Source organism: Sus scrofa, chromosome 8, assembly GCF_000003025.6.
Source record: "Sus scrofa isolate TJ Tabasco breed Duroc chromosome 8, Sscrofa11.1, whole genome shotgun sequence".
In the NCBI taxonomy this organism is placed as follows: domain Eukaryota; kingdom Metazoa; phylum Chordata; class Mammalia; order Artiodactyla; family Suidae; genus Sus; species Sus scrofa.
In genome coordinates this window covers 65,467,547-65,489,884 of record NC_010450.4, presented here as the reverse complement: position 1 = coordinate 65,489,884, position 22,338 = coordinate 65,467,547, and the positions used below count along the sequence as shown (strand labels likewise).

At 37.9% G+C, this 22,338-nt stretch overlaps 2 protein-coding genes across 3 annotated transcripts in view; both read left to right on the top strand.

The window, feature by feature from the left end:
- On the top strand, positions 985-19,679 carry GNRHR (gonadotropin releasing hormone receptor). 2 transcript variants are annotated; one of them, XM_005666725.3, is made up of 3 exons: positions 985-1,542; positions 12,983-13,074; positions 13,968-19,679. In XM_005666725.3, the coding sequence occupies exons 1-3, from the start codon at positions 1,021-1,023 to the stop codon at positions 14,101-14,103; spliced, it is 750 nt and encodes a 249-aa protein (XP_005666782.1). In that variant the 5' UTR covers positions 985-1,020; the 3' UTR covers positions 14,104-19,679.
- The window catches only part of UBA6 (ubiquitin like modifier activating enzyme 6), an 89,772-nt gene continuing 86,489 nt past the window's right edge, over positions 19,056-22,338 (top strand). The window contains exon 1 of the mRNA XM_003129053.6: positions 19,056-20,848. Coding sequence (XP_003129101.4) covers positions 20,418-20,848 — 431 coding nt within the window. The 5' untranslated portion in view covers positions 19,056-20,417. The remainder of the gene's footprint in view (positions 20,849-22,338) is intronic.

Below are 22,338 nucleotides of genomic sequence, written 5' to 3'. Positions count from 1 at the left end.
TTGCCACAGAAGCAAACTAGTTGACCAAGACAAATCAAGCTGGTGATTTAATAAATTCCAATCTAAGCCATACCAGTATTAGTAAACATCATCAAGCACTCACCATGAAAATTAAAGCAACAGAGAGAAAGTTTCTAAGTGGCCCTAATGTGAAATGATTAGATTGCATACAAAGGGATATAAACAAATATTCATATTATATACAAACATATATAGATGTGGTTCCAACACTTACACAGTAATCTCTTCAATATCTAGCTACTCTATGCAATAAGGTGCAACAATATTTAGACAATTGTAAAACCAAAGCAATAACAGAAAAAATAGTTAATGATTTTACTCTAACATAAGGATGGATGGACTGACCGTTGAGACTGAGTGATAAATTTGAATGCAGCCCGATTTATATGAAATCAAATTGATTCTGCTAAGGTATTAATGTAGTGCTTCATGGAGGACGGTTTTAAATAAACATATTTATCTAACATTTGAATGCTCAGCAGTGTATGATTAAAAAATGTTTTCAAGAAATATATTAATTTCTTAAAACAACAAATTTTAACTGGATCAAGTTCTTTTTCAGTATTTTTCATTTTTCATCTGCTGAACAGAACACTAACATGTAGTAGTTTTTAGAAAATCTCTTCATTAAAGTTATTTGAATAATATCATGAGTGGATTTTAAATACAAAATTAAGCTTCGAATGTCCTTCTTCACCTAGGAAAAATGTTGTGAAAACCAGGCCATCTGCTGAGGTACTACAGTTACGTTTGGCCCTCAGAATGTGTTTGGTCTGCTCTGCTTTAGCACTCTGTTGGATTATAAGTACACAAAACAAGTTCACCTTGATCTTTCACATTAAATATAAAGCATCTCAGGGACAAAATTTGACATAAATATAAACCTGTGACGTTTCCATCTAAAGAAGACTGAAATAAAACAGAATTCTGGGTTCAATTATAATAAAACAGCAGAAGTACTAGAAACAGGAGTCTTGAAGCTCCATCAGTTGGGGAAGGATGGCAAACAGTGCCTCTCCTGAGCAGAATCAAAATCACTGCTCAGCCATCAACAGCAGCATCCTGCTGACGCAGGGCAACCTTCCCACCCTGACCTTATCTGGAAAGATCCGCGTGACAGTCACTTTCTTCCTTTTCCTACTCTCCACAGCTTTCAATGCTTCTTTCTTGTTGAAACTTCAGAAATGGACTCAAAGGAAAGAGAAAGGGAAAAAACTCTCAAGAATGAAGGTGCTTTTAAAACACTTGACTCTAGCCAACCTGTTGGAGACTCTGATTGTCATGCCGCTGGATGGCATGTGGAACATCACCGTGCAATGGTATGCCGGAGAGTTCCTCTGCAAAGTCCTCAGCTACCTGAAGCTTTTCTCCATGTATGCCCCCGCCTTCATGATGGTGGTGATTAGCCTGGACCGCTCGCTGGCCATCACAAGGCCCCTCGCTGTGAAAAGCAACAGCAGGCTCGGACGGTTCATGATTGGCTTGGCCTGGCTCCTCAGTAGCATCTTTGCTGGACCACAGGTAAACCATTATCAGAAACTTTTTAGGATACGGAGATTACAGAGTTCCTATCTAAACTTGAACGAAGGTCTTGTCTAAGGTAGTATTGTATCATCATCTCCAAGAACTTGGGCTTGGGTAGTCAGAATGTAGAGTTTAAAACTGGCTCTACTCTTGGGCAAATTTCTTAAGCGCTCTGGGTTTCATGCCTTCATTTATCAATTGGAGGCTATGCCTAATTTATGCAGTTTTTGTGATGATTAAATGAATAGTATGTTAAAGTGTTTATCACAATCTTTGGTACAAAAAGTGCTCCTGCAAAATGTAGCTGTTCTTAAATTTGACCAAATCTCCAATCTATTCTTCCATCTACTCTTCACTCTGGTTGACATGGTAAATTGAGAGAATCTTTAGGGACAAAGAAATTTCTGTAAGTAGAAAGTATGTATAAGTTGTTTTATTTGGGGCTTCTTGAGTTTTCTGTCATTGCAGCTTAGAGAGAACTATTCTTGGTTAGTATCTTGTTCTGCAGATGGCAGCTGCGGGAGACTAAATAAAGAGGAAATGTGGGAAACCATAGACTTCTGGAACTTTGAGTAGTTTCCTGAGATTGACTTGAGCTTTTCTGGAGATAGATTAGACTGTAACAGACTGTTAGAAAAAGTCTAAGACTGTTGGCATAGGTTCTCTCCTACAGAGGCGAATATATGTCCAGACTATCTTCATCAGAAGCAATCTGGTTGATGGACCTCCAGAATATGCCTTCTCAACAGTCATATCTCTGAATAAAAGAACACACTCTTAAAAATAGAAAAAAATCTTTTAATAACTGATGAACAAGCTGTCTCTGTGCCTGTAAATGTACTGTGTGGTGAACTAAGGGTACAAGGATATGTCCAGAACTAAAGTCAGAATTTATCAGGATCCTCCAAAAACTTGCCACTACAGGTAGCAATTTATCTAGACATTCTAAACTGGCCAGGTGGCTTAAAAACAAACAAACAAACAAAAATAGACATACAGTACTCATTAAATACTACAAGACACTGAAAAGCTAGATAATTAATTTCTCCCACCAATTCCTCACTAAACATTTTTTTGGATATCCAGTGTGTTTTATGGAGAAGAAATGGGAAAACCCAAAATGCTGATGAGAACTCTTAAGATTTACTCTCCTAACAACTTTTCTATACATTATAGAGCAATGTTAACTATAGTCATCTTGTTGTACATTCTTTTAACAAAAAGTTTTAAGCCGTGAGCTGTGGTGTAGGTCAGCTCCAATCTGGTGTTGCTGTGGCTATGGTGTAGGCCTGCAGCTGTAGCTCCAATCAGACCCCGAGCCTGGGAACCACATGCTGTGGCTACTGTCCTAAAATGCCAAAACAAAACAAAACAAACAAACAAACAAAACAAAAAAAAACAGAGAGAGAGTCTTAATGTTTTAGGAAATTTCACATAGACTCAGAGAGAGCAGAGAGAGGCAAAGAAGCCTTTTAAGATCATCTGGTGATGAGATGATTAGTTTGCGGTCTAGGATGGTGTCAGAGGAAGTTGATAGTATTTATGAGGGACATATCAAACAAAAAACAAAGTTTGGCAACAAATTGGACTTAGGAGGTTAATAATAGAACAAAATAAAATAAAGCTCCAATATTATTAGCTAAGGATTTTCTAAACCATTGGAATAGACAGGTATGTTGAGAAGAGATTTTTGTTTGCCCATCTATTTGTTTGAAGGGGGAGGGAAGGCAGGTTATTAAAAGAGCTAAAAGGAGTTCCCTGGCAACCTGGCATTAAGGGTCCAACATTATCACTGCTGTGGCAAGGGTTTGATCCCTGGATCAGGAACTTCTGAACACCACCAGCACAGCCACAAAAACAAAAGAGCTAAACAATATTTATTTTGGGACATGATACTGGCAACATAAGGCCTTTGTATAAGTACAGTTCTTTGGAAAGCAGTTGGTAGTTTGTGATATTGATGCAGGTAGAAGTCTAAACAAAGATAATTAAGTCAATCTGTATGTAATAAGACTAAAACATAAATCCATAACTTCACTGTCTTTAAAGAACTCTCCCAGAAGCTATAAATAAAATATTAACTTATTTATATAGTTTTTTATCTAAGTATATCACAACACTAATAGAAAAGAAAAAACACCAAATACTTATCTATTTTGATGTAATAAAAAGAAAATATGAAACTGATTTTGAATTGTTCAGGAATTTCATGTAATAGCCTGAGCTCAATACATTACTCTACTGAGAGATCTGTGTGAATATGGGCCACAGAAAATGGTAGTACTCTTTCATTTGGTAAAACAAATGACTCATCCTTACTTTCAGCAACATTTTAAATTTATAATGCACTTTGCCGAAGTTTCCTGCAAAACCCCACATCCACAATCTTATTTGATATTTATACTGACTCTGCAAGGTACATTCAAGCCATGTTATTATCCCCATTTCACAACTAAGAGAACATACAAAGGGAACCTTAAAAGCAATGGTATTCAAAACTTTTTCACCATAAGCAGAAGAAAGATATCCATACTATGTAAATAGTCTCTCTCTCTCTCAAACACCTATAACTGAGAAAAGTTTTCATAAAATAAATATTCTACTCAGTTCCATTTCATTTTTAATGTTGATTGAAAACCAACCGATGGGCACAACCCCCAGTTTGAAAAGCACTGGTTTAAAGGGATTCACTGCTTGATGCCACTTGGCCTGCTGGACCCCTGTCTTTTTATTAAGCCCAGTTTATCTTTTTATTATAGCTCTCTGCTCTCTCCTTGAATAAAAGAGATTTCAGCCCTGTGACTAATGTTTTGTATACTTGATGGGAAGACAAGAAGCAGAGAGGGCTTTTTCTTTCCAGGCTGCGTGACACATGGTGAGTGTGCTTCATGCTTCACCGCTCTCTATGGCGCTCTCTACGGAAAAGCCCATTGACAGAGGCGCAGCCTGTCGTGGCTAATTTACATTGCAAGGAAGACTTTAATCTTCATCTTTTGGTGCATATGTTGATATCTGTCACTTGAGTAATTCATACCTAGGTTGAAAAAGAAAAAACCTAACAAGCTAGGTGTCACCTTCCTTGGAATCTGGGAATTTACATTTTGCTAGAGCTCAGAATGACCTCATTTCATATTAACCACCCTGCTTTCTAACTTCCTAATAACCTCAGAGTTCTGTTGATGGTTTGGGGAAATAGTTTCAGCACTTCTGAAAGTGAGGCCAAAATATCATACTTTCTGCCAGTAAGGGGGTTTTCTTTTAAAACAAAATTCTATGTGGAGCTTTAATAAATGAAACAAACATAATGGAGTTGCTCTGGTTAAACAGGGATAAGGGACCCCTGTCCTCAGCTTGGCCATTCTCTAGCACCACTGGTAGTCTCTGAAGACCTCAGATCTCCCTGCAAGTCTGGCAGGCAGTGGGATAGTAGAAATGGCATGGATATTGGATTTAAACAAAACTGGTTTCAAATCTCAATGCTCTCTCTTACCAGATGTTCTGAGTCAATTACTTAACTAAGTTTAAAAGGGCAATTGTACAGAGTGATATATATATATATATATGGTATACATTTATGAATATATTAATAAATAAATATAGTACATATTTATAAGTTATGTCTCTAAATTGTGATTAATGGTTATGATTTATAACTGTGCCATGCACTACTCTAAGTGCCTTGCAAGTATTCACTTTTTTTAATTGTCACTACAGCCCTAAGAGGTAGATACTATTAATATCTCCATTTTATAGATGAAAGGAAGCACATTATCTAAAGATAATCACCTTTGGAAAAGTTTAGGTAAAGGTGTCATTAGTGTGGGGTAACATAAGGGTTAAAAATTGCTACTGTTTATGGCAAAATAAAGCAAACATTGATGAGAACTAGGGCCAGGCATGAGGAAGGAGAAACATAAAGAAACTAAAGAAATATAACCCAAGGACAAAGTAACCACTGGAAATAAAGTGGATCCTTATATTAATCATTCAGATGAATATGGCCTTGGAGCTGAAAATAGACTGAACCAAGCCTAAAACAAATTAAGGGCAAGTAAGATTCCGAATTTCCATAGCACTATTCTATATCTCTCTTTTGGAACTTATCACAGTCTATTACAGGTGTTTGTTAGTTACATACCTGCTATAGCTTCCCTACCAAATATTTAATTTCCTGATAGCAGGATATATCTAGTTCATCTTTTATGACAAAAAACACCAAGCATATTTTCGATCAAATAGTTGCTTTAAAAATAAGCTTTTAAAAAATAAGCTTTATGGAGTTCCCGTTGTGGCTCAGTGGTTAACGAATCCGACTAGGAGTGATGAGGTTGCGGGTTCGATCCCTGGCCTTGCTCAGTGGGTTGACGATCTGGCATTGCCGTGAGCTGTGGTGTAGGTTGCAGACGCGGCTCGGATCCTGCGTTGCTGTGGCTGTGGCGTAGGCCCGCAGCTACAGCTCCAATTAGACCCCTAGCTTGGGAACTTCCATATGCCACAGGAGCGGCCCAAGAAATGGCAAAAAGACAGAAAAAAAAAAAAGCTTTAAAAATAAGTATAATAGAGACTCAAAAAACAATAGAGAAAATTAATAAAACCAAGAGCTGGTTCTTTGAAAAGGTGAACAAAATTGATAAACCCCTGGCCAGACTCACTAAAAAGAGGAGAGAAAGAACCCAAATCACCAAAATTATAAATGAAAAAGGAGAAATCACAACGGATACAGCAGAAATACAAAAAACCATAAGAGAATACTATGAACAACTATATGGCAATAAGTTTGACAATCTGGAAGAAATGGACAATTTTCTAGAATCTTACAGCCTGCCAAAACTGAATCAAGCAGAAACAGACCAACTGAACAGACCAATCACTAGAAATGAAATTGAAGAGGTCATAAAATCACTCCCTACAAATAAAAGCCCAGGACCAGATGGCTTCACAGGTGAATTCTATCAAACATATAAAGAGGAATTGGTGCCCATCCTCCTTAAACTCTTTCAAAAGGTTGAAGAAGAAGGAATACTCCCAAAGACATTCTATGAGGCCACCATCACCCTCATTCCAAAACCAGGCAGAGATACCACCAAAAAAGAAAACTATCGCCCAATATCATTGATGAATATAGATGCAAAAATTCTCAACAAAATCTTAGCCAACCGAATCCAACAACATATCAAAACAATTATACACCATGACCAGGTTGGGTTCATCCCAGGTTCACAAGGATGGTTCAACATACGCAAATCAATCAACATCATACACCACATTAACAAAAAAAAAGTCAAAAATCATATGATCATCTCAATAGATGCAGAAAAAGCATTTGACAAAGTTCAACATCCATTCATGATCAAGACCCTCGCCAAAGTGGGTATAGAGGGAACATTCCTGAATATAATCAAAGCCATTTATGATAAACCCACAGCAAATATAATCCTCAATGGAGAAAAACTGAAAGCCTTCTCACTCAAATCGGGAACAAGACAGGGATGCCCACTCTCACCACTGCTCTTCAACATAGTTTTGGAAGTCTTAGCCACAGCAATTAGACAAACAAAAGAAATCAAAGGCATCCATATAGGAAGAGAAGAGATCAAACTGTCACTGTATGCAGATGACATGATTCTATACCTAGAAAACCCTAAGGACTCAACCCCAAAACTCCTTGAACTGATTAATAAATTCAGCAAAGTGGCAGGATATAAGATTAACATTCAGAAGTCAGTTGCATTTCTGTATACCAGCAATGAAGCATTAGAAAAGGAATACAAAAATACGATACCTTTTAAAATTGTACCTCACAAAATCAAATACCTCGGAATACACCTAACCAAAGAGGTAAAGGACCTATATGCCGAGAACTATAAAACCTTAATCAAAGAAATCAAAGAAGATGTAAAAAAATGGAAAGATATTCCATGTTCCTGGATTGGAAAAATCAATATTGTGAAAATGGCCATCCTACCCAAAGCAATCTACAGATTCAATGCAATCCCTATCAAATTACCCATGACATTTTTCACAGAACTAGAACAAACAATCCAAACATTTATATGGAACAACAAAAGACCCAGAATCGCCAAAGCAATCCTGAGAAACAAAAACCAAGCAGGAGGCATAACTCTCCCAGACTTCAAGAAATACTACAAAGCCACAGTCATCAAAACAGTGTGGTACTGGTATCAAAACAGACAGACAGACCAATGGAACAGAATAGAGAATCTGGAAATTAACCCTGACACCTATGGTCAATTAATCTTTGACAAGGGAGGCAAGAACATCAAATGGGAAAAGGAAAGTCTATTCAGCAAGCATTGCTGGGAAACCTGGACAGCTGTATGCAAAGCAATGAAACTAGAACACACCCTCACACCATGCACAAAAATAAACTCCAAATGGCTGAAAGACTTAAATATACGACAGGACACCATCAAACTCCTAGAAGAAAACATAGGCAAAACACTCTCTGACATCAACATCATGAATATTTTCTCAGGTCAGTCTCCCAAAGCAATAGAAACTAGAGCAAAAATAAACCCATGGGACCTCATCAAACTGAAAAGCTTTTGCACAGCAAAGGAAACCCAAAAGAAAACAAAAAGACAACTTACAGAATGGGAGAAAATAGTTTCAAATGATGCAACTGACAAGGGCTTAATCTCTAGAATATACAAGCAACTTATACAACTCAACAGCAAAAAAACCAATCAAGCAATGGAAAAATGGGCAAAAGACCTGAATAGACATTTCTCCAAGGAAGATATACAGATGGCCAACAAACACATGAAAAAATGCTCAACATCGCTGATTATAAGAGAAATGCAAATCAAAACTACCATGAGATACCACCTCACACCAGTCAGAATGGCCATCATTAATAAATCCACAAATAACAAGTGCTGGAGGGGCTGTGGAGAAAAGGGAACCCTCCTGCACTGTTGGTGGGAATGTAAACTGGTACAGCCACTATGGAGAACAGTTTGGAGATACCTTAGAAATCTATACATAGAACTTCCATATGACCCTGCAATCCCACTCTTGGGCATCTATCCGGACAAAGCTCTACTTAAAAGAGACACATGCACCCGCATGTTCATTGCAGCACTATTCACAATAGCCAGGACATGGAAACAATCCAAATGTCCATCGACAGAGGATTGGATTCGGAAGATGTGGTATATATACACGATGGAATACTACTCAGCCATAAAAAAGGATGACATCATGCCATTTGCAGCAACATGGATGGAACTAGAGAATCTCATACTGAGTGAAATGAGCCAGAAAGACAAAGACAAATACCATATGACATCACTTATAACTGGAATCTAATATCCAGCACAAATGAACATCTCCTCAGAAAAGAAAATCAATCATGGACTTGGAGAAGAGACTTGTGGTTGCCTGATGGGAGGGGGAGGGATTGGGAGGGATCGGGAGCTTGGCCTTATCAGTCACAACGTAGAATAGATTTACAAGGAGATCCCGCTGAATAGCATTGAGAACTATGTCTAGATACTCATGTTGCAACAGAAGAAATGGTGGGGGAAAAACTGTAATTGTAATGTATACATGTAAGGATAACCTGACCCCCTTGCTGTACAGTGGGAAAATAAAATTAAAAAAAAAATAAATAAATAAAAATAAAAAATTAAAAAATTTTAGGAAATGCAAAAAAAAAAAAAAATAAGTATAATAACCAAATTTAAATCATCGTACTATATTTCAAAGTCACTTTTATTAAAAGTTTCACTGTTATAGCTTAAAAACATGACATATCAAAGTGGAAATGTGACCCAGTATTGGGGTATAAAGTCAGACTTGGGTCATCTGATTCCAAGGCTGATTGGGGAGGTGGGGGAGAAAATTAATATTTTTAAGAGATGTAAGGAAAGCTCTCAGGTTCTATGTGAAGGAACCCTTCTGAAGTCTGAAACACATCATTTGTTGGGTTGAATTCAAAACAACTTTAAATAAGGTCAGGTTTTTAAAAAAAAAAAAGGAGAACCAAAAGTGTCACTTTGTAATGTGGAAAAAGTTGGTCTGGATCATAAAGTAGAATAAACTGTATGCATGTTTGAGTTTCTTGACTTTAAGATTGATACTATATTCACTGGGCGCCCTCTAGTGAATTTATTTAAAAATTCTTTTTTTGAAGTTCCCTTGTGGTTCAGTGGGTTAAGGATCCAGCGTTTTCATGGCTGTGGCTCTGGTTACAACTGTAGCACTGGTTTGATCCCTGGTCCTGGAACTTCCACCTTCCACATGCTTCAGGCATGGCCAAAAAAATCCCCCCAAAAAACAGAAATTATTTTTTGCCGTTGAAGCTGTAAAAATAACTGAAAAAGGTCAACATTTTAATTTAAAAAAAAGACATGGGATTATAGTTTATATTTATATCCTATTTGCATTTATTTTATTGTTTATATTGTATACCTCATTAAATTTTTCTACTCTACAAAGAAAGACAGTATTTTTTTAAAGGCATAGTCTACTCCTACTCCATCATCTCAAAAAGGAAAGAAATTCCGGGCCTATTAGATTAATTAAGTGTCATTTAAATTTACTCATTCAATCAAAAACTAAAGGAAATTAATAGTCTCTCATTTGTTTAAAAAAATTCTCTAACACTTCTATTTGAATTAACTTGCTATTGGTTTTAAAGTGCTTGGGCAATCTTACCTTTTCGTGTAAATAAAGTTTCATGATAAAATTAAGTTTTTCAGCAGAAAATCTTAGAAATGACAAGGTAAGAAATATGCTTGACGAACACAGAAAGAATGAATAAATGTCTGCCGGAACTTGTTTTTGAAAACTACTTGCATCTTTTCCTTGATAGTTGACTCAGCTTATTCTTTTTTTTCTGTCTTTTCTAGGGGCGAACCTGAGGCATATGGAGTTTCCCAGGCGAGGGGTCTAATCAGAGCTATAGCCACCCACCTGTGCCAAAGCCGCAGCAACGCCAGATTGGAGCGGCATCTTCGACCTACACCACAGCTTACGGCAACACTGGATCCTTAACCCACTGAGCAAGGCCAGGGATTGAACCCACAACCTCATGGTTCCTAGTCGGATTTGTTAACCACTGAGCCACGATGAGAACTCCTCAGTTTATTCCCTTTTTAACATAATTTCACACTTAGAGAAAGGTTGCAGCAATCATGCAAAGATTTCCAGAATACCTTTCCCTCAGTTTTCCCAAATATTAGCATTTTATTACATTTGCTTATTTGCTCTATTATCTGTCGTTATATACATTTTTTTTTCCTGGATTGTTTAAAAGTAAGTTTGGCTATTGCATTTGGGGTGTATACGCAATGAGATCCTGCTGTATAGCACAGGGAACCATATCTAATCACTTGTGATGGAAGATGGCTAATGTGAGAAAAAGAATGTGTATGTTTATATATATATATATGTGTGTGTGTGTGTATATATATATCTGACTGGGTCTCTTGGCTGTACAGCAGAAATCGAGAGAACATTGTAAATCAACTATAATAGAAAAAATAAAAATCTTAAAAAATAAAAATTAAAGTAAGTTTGGACATGATGTCCCTTTCAGTACTTTAAAGTTTTTGTTCCAGCACATAACCACAGTACAAGTATCAAAATCAGGAAGTGAGTACTAATATAGTATTGTTATTTAGTCTATACCTTATTCATGTCTCACTAGTTGTCTGAATAATGTCTCATTTAAAAATCCAAGTCTATGTGGGGGGATTCAGTTACTATGAACTAGAATCATTCCTTGGGCTTTGTGTTTCATGACATTGACATTTTTGAAGCATGCAGGTCAGTTATTTTGCAGAGTGTCTCTCAGTTTGAGTTTGTCTGTGTTCATTATTCATGTAAGGTGCCCAATAACCCTATCAATTAGATACAATTATTGTCTTTTATTTATTAAGAAATTAAGGTTAATGGGAGTTCCTGTCGTGGCTCAGTGGTTAACAAATCTGACTCGCATCCAGCTACTGTTCTAGGAATTGATTTTTTAGATTATTTTCCATGTTTTCCAGTTACAAATAATGCATCAATGAGTAATCTTGTGCATATTTAGTTTCATGTAATTGAGGTAGGAATGTATCTTCAAGGTGAATTCCTAAATGTCAGATGACTGGGTCAAAGATAAATGCATATATAGCTATGCTAATTATTGCCAAATTCCCCTCCTTAATGGTTGTACCAATCTGCATTGTTACCAAAGTAGAGAGTCTCAGAAGTTCCTGCTGTGGTGCAGCAGAAACAAATTCAACTAGTATCCATGAGGACTCAGGTTCAATCCCTAGCCTTGCTCAGTGGGTTAAGGATCCAGGGTTGCTGTGAGTTGAGGTGTAGGTCTCAGAGAAGGCTCAGATCTGGATCTGGCATTGCTGTGGCTGTGATGTAGGCCAGCAGTTGTAGCTCCAATTCGATTCCCTAGCCTGGGAACTTCCATATGCCTCAGGTGCGGCCCTAAAAAGCAAAAAACAAACAAAAAAACAAAAACAAAACAACCAACCAAAAAAAGTATGAGAGTCTCTCTTTCCCCATGGCCTTGACACGAATTCTACTATTTTTTTTTTTTGATTTGTCAATCTTGAGAGTGAAAAATGGCATATCAACGTAGCCTTAATTGGTTGGCACTGCTCTTACCATAAGTGAGGTTGAATATCTTTTCGTATCTTAAGAGCCACTGTTATTTTTTTGTAGTTTTTATTTTTTTGGCACACCAGGGGCATGTGGAAGTTCCCAGGCCAAGGCTCAAACCCAAGCCACAGCAGTGACCCAAACTGCTGTAGTGACAATGCCAGCCCCCTGATTCAATGGGAACTGCTACAAGGGAACTTTGTACATTTTTTTGTGAACTGTCTGTTCATCTTTTGACCATTTTAATGGGGTTTATGTCTCAAAAACAAAATTTAAATATGTACTTTTGAGGACATACTCTAAATGCTAGACACAGTTTTATGCACTGCAGATATGACAGTGAAATCACTTGCAAAAAGTTTACTCTGCATAACTGCATTTCAAATTGAAATACAGACAAGGTTTAAGTCTTTGATGATTGTTATGCAAGGTTGAAGCAATTTCCAAAGAAATCCAAAATCCTACAGATCCATTCACATTACCCAAACCTGCATAAGTAAAGATCCACTTACGACTTTTTATAGAAACACCAAAAGGATAATATCAAGAAGCTTAGCAGCTGCTTTGGGCAACAACATGTAGGAAAGCTAGCAGAATACAGAAAAGAAAACTTTCAAGAACACTTGCAATACTGTTTGACAATAAGCAACATCATGCTTTAATTTTATTTTCTCCTACAGTTATACATCTTCAGGATGATCCATTTAGCAGACAGCTCTGGACAGACAGAAGGTTTCTCTCAATGTGTAACACATGGCAGTTTTCCACAATGGTGGCATCAAGCCTTTTATAACTTTTTCACCTTTAGCTGCCTCTTCATTATCCCTCTCCTCATCATGTTGATCTGCAACGCAAAAATCATGTTCACTCTGACAAGAGTCCTTCAGCAGGATCCCCACAGTATGTATTCCTCAGATTTGGTGTTAATTGCAGGTAGACAGTGTTTAACAGCAATCCAGCAAGCGTTTAAGCAGAATGGCACTTACTATCAGCCAAAAACTATCCTAAGCCGTTTGCATAAACTTATTTTAATATTCACAGTCATCCCATAAGGGGATACTTTTATTATCCCCAATTTATAGATGCAGTCATTTAATGTCTCCTAACATTCTAACTTTACACCATGGAACTGAAGATGAAAGGACAGTTACTGCATTTTCCCAGTATAAGCTCTGGCAAATTGTTCCTGTTGGGGCAATCACAGCACTACAGCAAACACCTGATGTCTAGAATGTAGCAAAGTACAATTCGTTAAATGGTAGCCAGTTGACTTGTTAAGGAGGTAAGCTGTCCTATTTCACATTCAGATCCCTTGTATCCACACAATATATCCACACACTTTCCACATTTAACTTCACAGATGTGATTGTGCCTTTTTTGCTTTGGGAATCTGGTGCATTCCTAAAAGCTGAAATCTATGAATTTATAAAGTAAACATGATTGTGACGACATGACAACCAAAAAGCAGGGAATTCAATTCAGCTCAAACTCAGTCTGCTCTCTTAAATTTATATTTTAAGAATTTGAATAATTCCGTAGTTCAACCCATATTAGTTTGGTAGAAAAATTAATTTTAAGAGTGTTATCATCTTTAATATTTTCTATTTATTTTGCAACATAGTGGAAAACTTGAAATATAAACATGTTTTTCAAACAAACTATCATCATTAAAAATATTAGACATTTTCTTCCATTATATTCATTACGTTTAGTGATTCTCTCTTGCTTTTTGTCTGCTTTGGTTTTGTAATAAAACTGGTCATTAAACACCTTGTCTTTTCTCTACCTGAAAGACCTGCAACTGAATCAATCCAAGAACAACATACCACGAGCTCGGTTGAGGACTCTGAAGATGACAGTTGCATTTGCTGCTTCATTTATTGTCTGCTGGACTCCCTACTATGTCCTAGGAATTTGGTACTGGTTTGATCCCGAAATGGTAAACAGGGTGTCAGATCCAGTCAATCACTTCTTCTTTCTCTTTGCTTTTTTAAATCCATGCTTTGATCCACTTATATACGGATATTTCTCTCTGTAATTTTGTTAGACTATATACAGAATTATATAAAGAAGGGCAAAATGATGAATTTCCCCTTTGGGGAATGACAAGCACAAAGCATATTGTAGCACATTTACATAAAAACAAAGCAGAATTTTAGGGTATAATATTATTATTTTTCTCTTAGAAATCATATTGTCAGAGACCCAATTAGAAGGAAAAAAAATTGTAGGAAAAATAATGAAATATTTCCACTTAATCATGAGCTTCTGAATGAATCTCTGTGCTTTCTGAGCTCCTATAGTACATTATATGAGTTTTTAAAATCCTTTTCTTCTTGTATAATAATGTATGAATACTTAAAATAGCCATTTCCTAAGGCAAATAAATGCCAAAAAATTAGGCTAGGAACACAGTCCTAACTCCATCATGCCTTGGAGAGTTTTTCTCTGAAGGGACTTAGCAGCAATTATGTCATGCTAAAATAATACATGGAGCACAGAGAGAGCATCTCCCTGCCCATATGATCAGTTTTCACTCCTATGGTTAAAAATAATAATAATAATAATAATGCAATCAATCTAATTTTTTCTTTGGCTTCAAAAGGCTTCTGATGTTTGGAGTAGTCAGCTTCCAACTCACTGTCCACTTCTCCAACCTGACGAGACTTGTAAACAGTTCTCCTTCACCCCATTCGTCACAGGGTAAGGTTGTGAAGGGTCTTCATATAGAAGGGAATCTTAGAGACATTTGGATTTAGACAAGGAGTTAGACTAGTCCTCTCGAATATACAGTCTATGGATTTGGTGGTACTTAAGTGTTGTAATAATAACATTGTTTGAAATTACAATCAAGAAAGGACCTATATCAGAGTTCCCGTCGTGGCTCAGTGGTTAGCAACTAAGAGCCATGAGGTTGCGGTTCAATCCCTGGCCTTGCTCAGTGGGTTAAGGATCCAGCATTGCCGTGAGCTGTGGTGTAGGTCACAGACGCAGCTCAGACCCCGTGTTGCTGTGGCTCTGGTGTAGGTCGGGCTGCTACAGCTCCGATCCGACCCCTAGCCTGGGAACCTCCATATGCCGCAGGAGCAGCCCAAGAAATGGCAAAAAAAAGAAAGGACCTATATTGATTGTTGAATGCATAACATACCCTCTCTTTTAATATGAGGTTTTTTTCCCCTACCTTCTGATCTTTCTAAACCCATAATCCACAAATCACTAAAGGAAAATAAGAAATCAAGCAAAAAGTTACTTGATATGTAAGTGAGTCCTGAAAAACCAGTTTCAATACATACAGGTCAAAGAAGACAGAATAGTGTTAGAAAAGGAGAAAGAAAAACTTTCTGTAAATGTGTAACTCCTGCTGATACGCATATTAAATGATACGGCTTCCAAAATATGTGAGCATGATACCTCTTTTAGTTCAGGCCTCTGTTTCAACTCATTCCATGAGAAAGGGGGTGGGATGAAAGGGTTCTCTAAAATCCATTAAATATATGAGAAAATCATATAAGGGAACTAAAAAGAAATTCAACCACAGCTTACGTTCTTTTTTAAAAATAAAATAGGTAAAATATTATTATATTCATGTGAGATATGTAGTGTCACACAAAAGATAAAATGTAATTTCCACATATTCCAGAGTATGTGGACTTGTGGAAAGTAAATGCTAATTAGACTAATTAGGTCTTTATTTTTCTCTCCTCATACTTTCAGTTTTTTAGTATTGCAGTATGCTGATTTTTTTTCTACATCCTAGATTATTTTCCAATTCTCTCTCCATTGTTCCTATTTCTGTCACCATTGAACTCTTTCCTTCTACTTGTTCATTCCCATCTTCTTTTCACTAAGCTCAACCTTTAATTAACCAATCTATGCCTCAACCCTATAGTTGAGTTGGGCAAGAATCAAAATTTGTAATGTGCTAAAATCCTCAAAGTTAACTTTAAAGAAATGTATACCGATATCAAGATTTTATAGTTCTGGAGTTAGCAGTTTTATAGTTGTGGAGTTAGCAGTTTTATAGTTGTGGCTTAGCAGTAACGAATCCAACTAGCATCCATGAGGACGTGGGTTCAATCCCTGGCCTCACTCAGTGGGTCAGGGCCGGTGTTGTCACGAGCTGTGGTGTAGGTCGCAGACGTGGCTTGGATCTGGCATTGCTGTGGCTGTGGTGTAGGCCAGCCAGCAGCTACAGCTCCAATTTGACCCCTAGCTGGGAACTTCCATATGCCCCAGGTGTGGCCCTAAAAAAACAAACAAACAAACAAAAAAGATTTTATAGTTCTGCTAGATGACACAGGAATATAGATAAATCATGATGAAATCATTCTTCTGAACATCCCTTTACCATAGACCGGCAGCTGTAGCTCTGATTTGACCCCCTAGCCTGGGAACCTCCATATGCCACGGGTGTGGCCCTAAAAAGACAAAAAAATTTTTTTAAATAACAAAGGCAAAAATATGTAAGATACAATCTAAGGGCTTTATTAGATATGTGTTTATTGAACATACTTTGGCTTGGCTTTTTTATATGTTCAAGAAACTATTCTCTTTAGATATGTTCTCAGGCATTTTTTAAATATGTTAACTAAAGGGCTATTCAAAATCTAGGGTGTTTTAACTTGTGGTCCATGCATAAAACTATTTCAGTGCAACTGCTTTTCTTTTATTCCTATGCGTATTATTTATGCATTTAAAAATATTGTCCTGCGATGGGTTAATAGCCAAACTAGACTGCCAAAGGAGCCCAAGCACAAAAAAGTTAAGAATTCTGAAACTGATTTTGTGTAGTTATTAGAAGTTTGTTATAATAAAAATGTATCAGAATGTATTCATTCTTTTTATATATATAGAATAATGTCAATATTGAAACTGGATTGTTTCACCTTAATTACCTTAAAAACTCTCTTAAAGCTCAACATGTAATAAAAAAACTTTGCAGAAATAAATATATTATAAAGACATTGTAGTCCATAAATTATAATGTAGATAAAGATTTAAACTAAAATTAATAATGCAAAAGGTAAATGTGGCCTTTAAGTTAAAGGTACACCACTCAACAAAGAGCAGTCACTATTTGGTATTACAGTTATTTACTCTATCATAATAAAAGATGAGGATTTCTTGTAGAAAGGGATATGTTCTGCAGAGTTAATCCAGTATGTCAGATAATTAAGATTTTGTCTTGGCTGTCTCCTCTATTTAGCATATAAAACTGGTTAAAAAATGGATTTCCTTTTGCAATTCAATTTAGTAATAAAATGACGTGAACAAATGACAATGAATTAAACAAATATTGCATGAATTCAATTTCAGCCTATGAAAGAGGTATCACATCACATCTGGGAACATAAATCAGTGGAAATGAGTTAGACTTTTTTTTTTTAGGGTCTGAAAAGAAATAAAAAATGGTATGTTTATTTTCTCAGACTTTTGTCTGTATATCTGGTTCTTTAAATGCATCATCTAAAACAATGGTTAGTTTAGCCCTTATTGAGTTCTCTGCATATCGAGAACAGAGAACATATCCCAATGTTTTATGGGAACATTGTTCCTATGTTAGAGGGTCTTTCAGTTTAAAGCAAGTGCATTTAAGATTGAGAGATCAGTCACTGTCTTTAAATTGTCAAGAGGTGATGATGGGTTTGAATTTAAATCAAATTTTGAGATTTCCTGTTGTGGCTCAGTGGGTTAAGAACCTGACTGGTATCCTTGAGTATGTAGGTTCCATCCCCGGCCTTGCCACAAGCTACAATGTAGGTTGCAGGTGTGGTTCGGCTCCAGCATTGCTGTGGCTGTGGCGTAGGCTGGCCGCTGCAGCTCCAATTTGACCCCTAACCTAGGAACTTCCATATGTTGCAGGTGCAGCTGTAAGAGTCAGCCATTTTTTTTAAAGTGCCCTGTCTCAGAAATGATTCCGTAGTCACAAAGATAATATTCATGGACAGTTAAAGTATATTTAAAATCTCATCTATCTTACCTTTAGCTTGGTTTCAATCAGTGAACCAATTCCTTGAGCTTATCTAATTACTATAAATTGTGTCCATAGGAAACTAAATAAGATTCAGTTTAATATCTAATAAAGATTGATTTAAATCTTCAATTTAATTCTTACAGTTAAGTTTAAAAATTAGGTGTAAAACAATTAGTCTAATTTTTAAATTATATACTATATAAAGTGCATGCATAGGAACAATAGAATATATGCAAAAAAATGTGCATACTATTATCTCTTGAGTAATTTTAAAAAATTTTTCTTTCTTGTGAATACATGTATTCCAAATTTCTAAGGTGACCCTATATTGCTTTTATAGTGAGAGAAAAGTACAATAAATATACGTGTATCTGTTTGTATGACTTTTATTTTATGCATCACTGCTGCTGTTAGGATGCTTTCTGCTGTAAGTAATAGAAATGTCAGACTAAAAGTGGCATGTTTTCATGTTACAGGGAGGCTGGAAGTAGGCATGCAGAGTTGGTTAAGGCAGAACTTTGAGGCATTTTCTCTGGTTCCACAAGGATTTACCTCAGAGATTAGAGGTTAGTTGTCACCAACCAGAAGTCTCAAAGGCAGAAAGAAAGGGTTGCTTCTAACCCCATGCATCTCTCTCTCCCAGAACCCTCAGCACTTCCTCTTAAATTGGCTAGAATTGGAGCACATGACCACCCTAAGCTAATCACTGGCAAAGGAGAAAGGGATAACCCTAAATATCTTAAGGGTATTTTTATCCTCCTCTAGAGAGCAGTGCTCAATTTCCCTGAACATTTATTTAGCCCTCCGATAACTAAAAAAAAAATTTCTTGTTTTCCTTTTTGTGGCTGCACCCGCAGCATATGAAAGTTCCAAGGCCAGGGATTGAACCCGTGCCACAACAGTGACCTGAGCCACAAGAGAACTCACTTCCTTTTTTCTCTTTTGAGATATCATAAGCGGAATGTTTTGGGGGTCAGAAGCCAGCAATACCTGCCACCATCACCAATTACCTTTTCAAAATAAAACTGAGGCGTTCCCGTCATGGCGCAGTGGTTAACGAACGAATCTGACTAGAAACCATGAGATTGCAGGTTCGATCCCTGGCCTTGCTCAGTGGGTTAAGGATCCAGCATTGCCTTGAGCTGTGGTGTAGGTCACAGACGCAGCTCAGATCCCGTGTTGCTGTGGCTCTGGCGTAGGCCAGGGGCTACAGCTCTGATTAGACCCCTAGCCTGGGAACCTCCATGTCGCAGGAGAGGTCCTACAAAAGGCAAAAAGACCAAAAAAAAAAAAAAAAAAGAATCCGACTGCCATGGCTCGGTCACTTTGGATGTGTGTTCAATCCTGGCCTGGTGCCGTGGGTTAAAGGATCTGACATTGCTACAGCTGTGGCACAGGTTGCAGCTGGGGTTTGGATTCAATGCCTGTCTGGGAAAAGTCTATATGCCACGGATGCAGCCATAAAATTAAAAAAAAAAAAAAAGTTAGACGGAGAGAAATAGAGAAATTGGCATTATTTGTGGGGTGAACCTGTCAAAGATATTTATCTCTATTAATTTTCTTAAAAAGAGAGAGGACCGGGGATAACTTCAGTGCTAGGACAGAACCTTGAAAGAATGAGACATAGACCAAGTTCATTTTCACGATTATGTAGAAAAGGTATACAACTTGACTGAGAAATCTGAATCACGCCATAGGTGAGCAGGATGAAGTTTCCAGGTATTTGGAGATATGCAACTCTGAAAAGAAAATGGAGAGGCTCAAAGTATAATGAATCCACTTTCGCTTGGATCCTCTCTCCACACCAAAATGGGAAAAATTCTAAATAAAAATATCATACATTACAGATGATAAAATGTGGAAAGATTCAATTTTTTGAATCCTACAAACATTTCTCCAAATATACATTTAGAATGAAAGATAAATTCTAACGTTACTGAATTACACTAATTCTTGTTGTTTTCTAAGAAAGGTGAAAGAAGAGTCAAGGGAAAGAGATTCAGAAGTCCTTAGACATTCATTCTGGTATTTAACCTGGCAAGTCACTTACACTGACCATAAATTCCTTTTCCTCACCCATAAAAAACTGGATGACATAATGCATTCATAGCTCTAAAAATCACATGATTCTATCCAATATATGACAGTGCTTGACACGTAGCAGTCGTCCAAAATTATTTCTTAAACGTATAACTTCTTAAAATGGAATCTTAGACTGGAAATCCAAAGCTACTTTTTACTAGCTTTCGGGTTTTTTTTAATTTATAAAATGAAGGATTTTTCTTATTGCTTTAAAACTATTAAGGATTTTGCAATTCCATCATTTTGCCGGCCACTAGAATCTTCTGTGCCTGGCAGGTGCCACGTACCTTCAGCGTTTCGGCTACGTTTATATCCGCCAGACCCCAGTCCTAACAGCGCGGCCACTGCAACCACCTGCAGCAAAGCCCGCCCCTCGACCACACCCAAACCGGAAGCCAGGACGCCCCTGGGCTTGACGGGAAGACGCCGCCAGGCTGATCTCTCCCCGCCCGCCCCCTCCGGTGACGTCACCGCCCGCCCCTTGACCTCGCGGCCCCGCCCCCTTCCCTGCCTACGGTGGTCAGCGGCTGCAGAGTCTCAGGAGACTATGGAGGGGTCTCAGCCGGTGGCCACACATCAGGGAGAAGAGGCATCCTGCTCCTCCTGGGGGCCCGGCAGGTGAGCGGACATTGTGGGCGGGAAGAAGCGAGGCTTGGCGGGCAGGACCCGGGGGCCGGCTTTCTTTTTCTCCCCGGCAGGCGGGCGGGAAGCACGCGAGAGGCCGCGGGGCCGGACTGAGCCGGCCCTGGGAGGCGGAGGGAGCGCACGGGGTGGGTGTGGCGGCGCGGGCTCGGGTCTCGGCGACTCCCGGCTTTTCTGAGGAGAAAGTCCACTTACTGCCCCTTCAGTGCTTTCTCAGTTCCTGTTGGGGTCTGCCATGCTCCTTCCTCTCAGTCCCTGTACATGGGGGGATGGGAGGGGCTCCAGTGGAGAGTTCTGGTCCCGGTCGCTCGGTATGAGCTCCCCAGCCCGGGGGCGCGCAGCTCCTTCCCTCCTCTCCGTGGAGTGAAAGCCAAGAGCGCTTCTGGGGCGATCCTCCGCTGAGACCCTCCTTTGAACTTGGTAATGAATCACTAGTAGTCAGGACACCCAGTGGCTTCTGTTGATTACACCTAAAAAAGAAAGAAAGAAAAGACCAAAAAATCCTGGAAAAAAAACATAGTTACCTATTCTTATTTCCCAGTGGTGTTGAGGTCCACGTTTTTACCGTTCCATCAAAAATAGGGGGGAAATGTCGTGCAGGTCCTCTTTCAGTCATTTCATAATTAATAAAGAGGGCAGTTATATACTGCCCATTACCAGAGTACAATATGCCAGAGATACAAGTGATGCATGTATGATTTTGAGGCTAATGTGAGTGTTCCCAAACCTGTAGCTTTTTGCCAGCTTCAGACTGAAGGGATGCTTTAGGAATCACGGTATTGCCTGGCATTGCCAACACTGCCAGATTTACTTAGGAGATGGAGAAAACAAACAAAACCTCCCCTTATTTAAAGCATTTTTGATAGCCTGATTGACCCTATTTTTAAAATGGTTTTTGAAACAGTACAGCAAAGCAGAATTTTCTGAGAAGTAAGTGCTAGTCTTATCATTAAGTGACAAAACTGGTTAGAATGTAGCTTTTCTCATTTTTACTTTAAAGCTTGACCCACTAGATTGTTGCTATCCTTACAAGGAAGATAGATAGTGAAAGCCTACTGGGGAATAAGAAAACCGTAATTGGATTTTTGTTTTCCTATTTTGTTTCAGTGCCTGGGTATATTGTGTGTGTGTGTTTTATGAGATAGTTGATCCCTTAAACACAGTTGTCTTCCATTTTGCTTTCATAGTTGCAGTCAGGAATATTTCTAATAGTTATTCATTTAGTAAGCTAGAAGCCGATATCATTTAATGATACCAAGCAGTGTATCATTTAATGATACAAGAGAAATAACATTTTGGTTATATATTTTCAAATCCTTTGGTTTATATATCAATATCAGGCCTAGAAAATTGGATTCCAGAACTGAATTTTGTGCTATCATATTGTTTTTAGAGTCTTTTAATTGATAATTAGACCTTTTCCAAACCTCAAATGGATTACACTTTTGCAAGATAATACTGATCTT

What these genes read in the sequence shown, in the direction of transcription:
- GNRHR (XM_005666725.3), top strand. Translation starts at nt 1,021, where the DNA reads ATGGCAAACAGTGCCTCTCCTGAGCAGAATCAAAATCACTGCTCAGCC. An exon ending in GCATCTTTGCTGGACCACAG is followed by an intron (nt 1,543 to 12,982) that starts GTAAACCATTAT and finishes TTTCACCTTTAG; the next exon opens with CTGCCTCTTCATTATCCCTC. An exon ending in CCTTCAGCAGGATCCCCACA is followed by an intron (nt 13,075 to 13,967) that starts GTATGTATTCCT and finishes TCTACCTGAAAG; the next exon opens with ACCTGCAACTGAATCAATCC.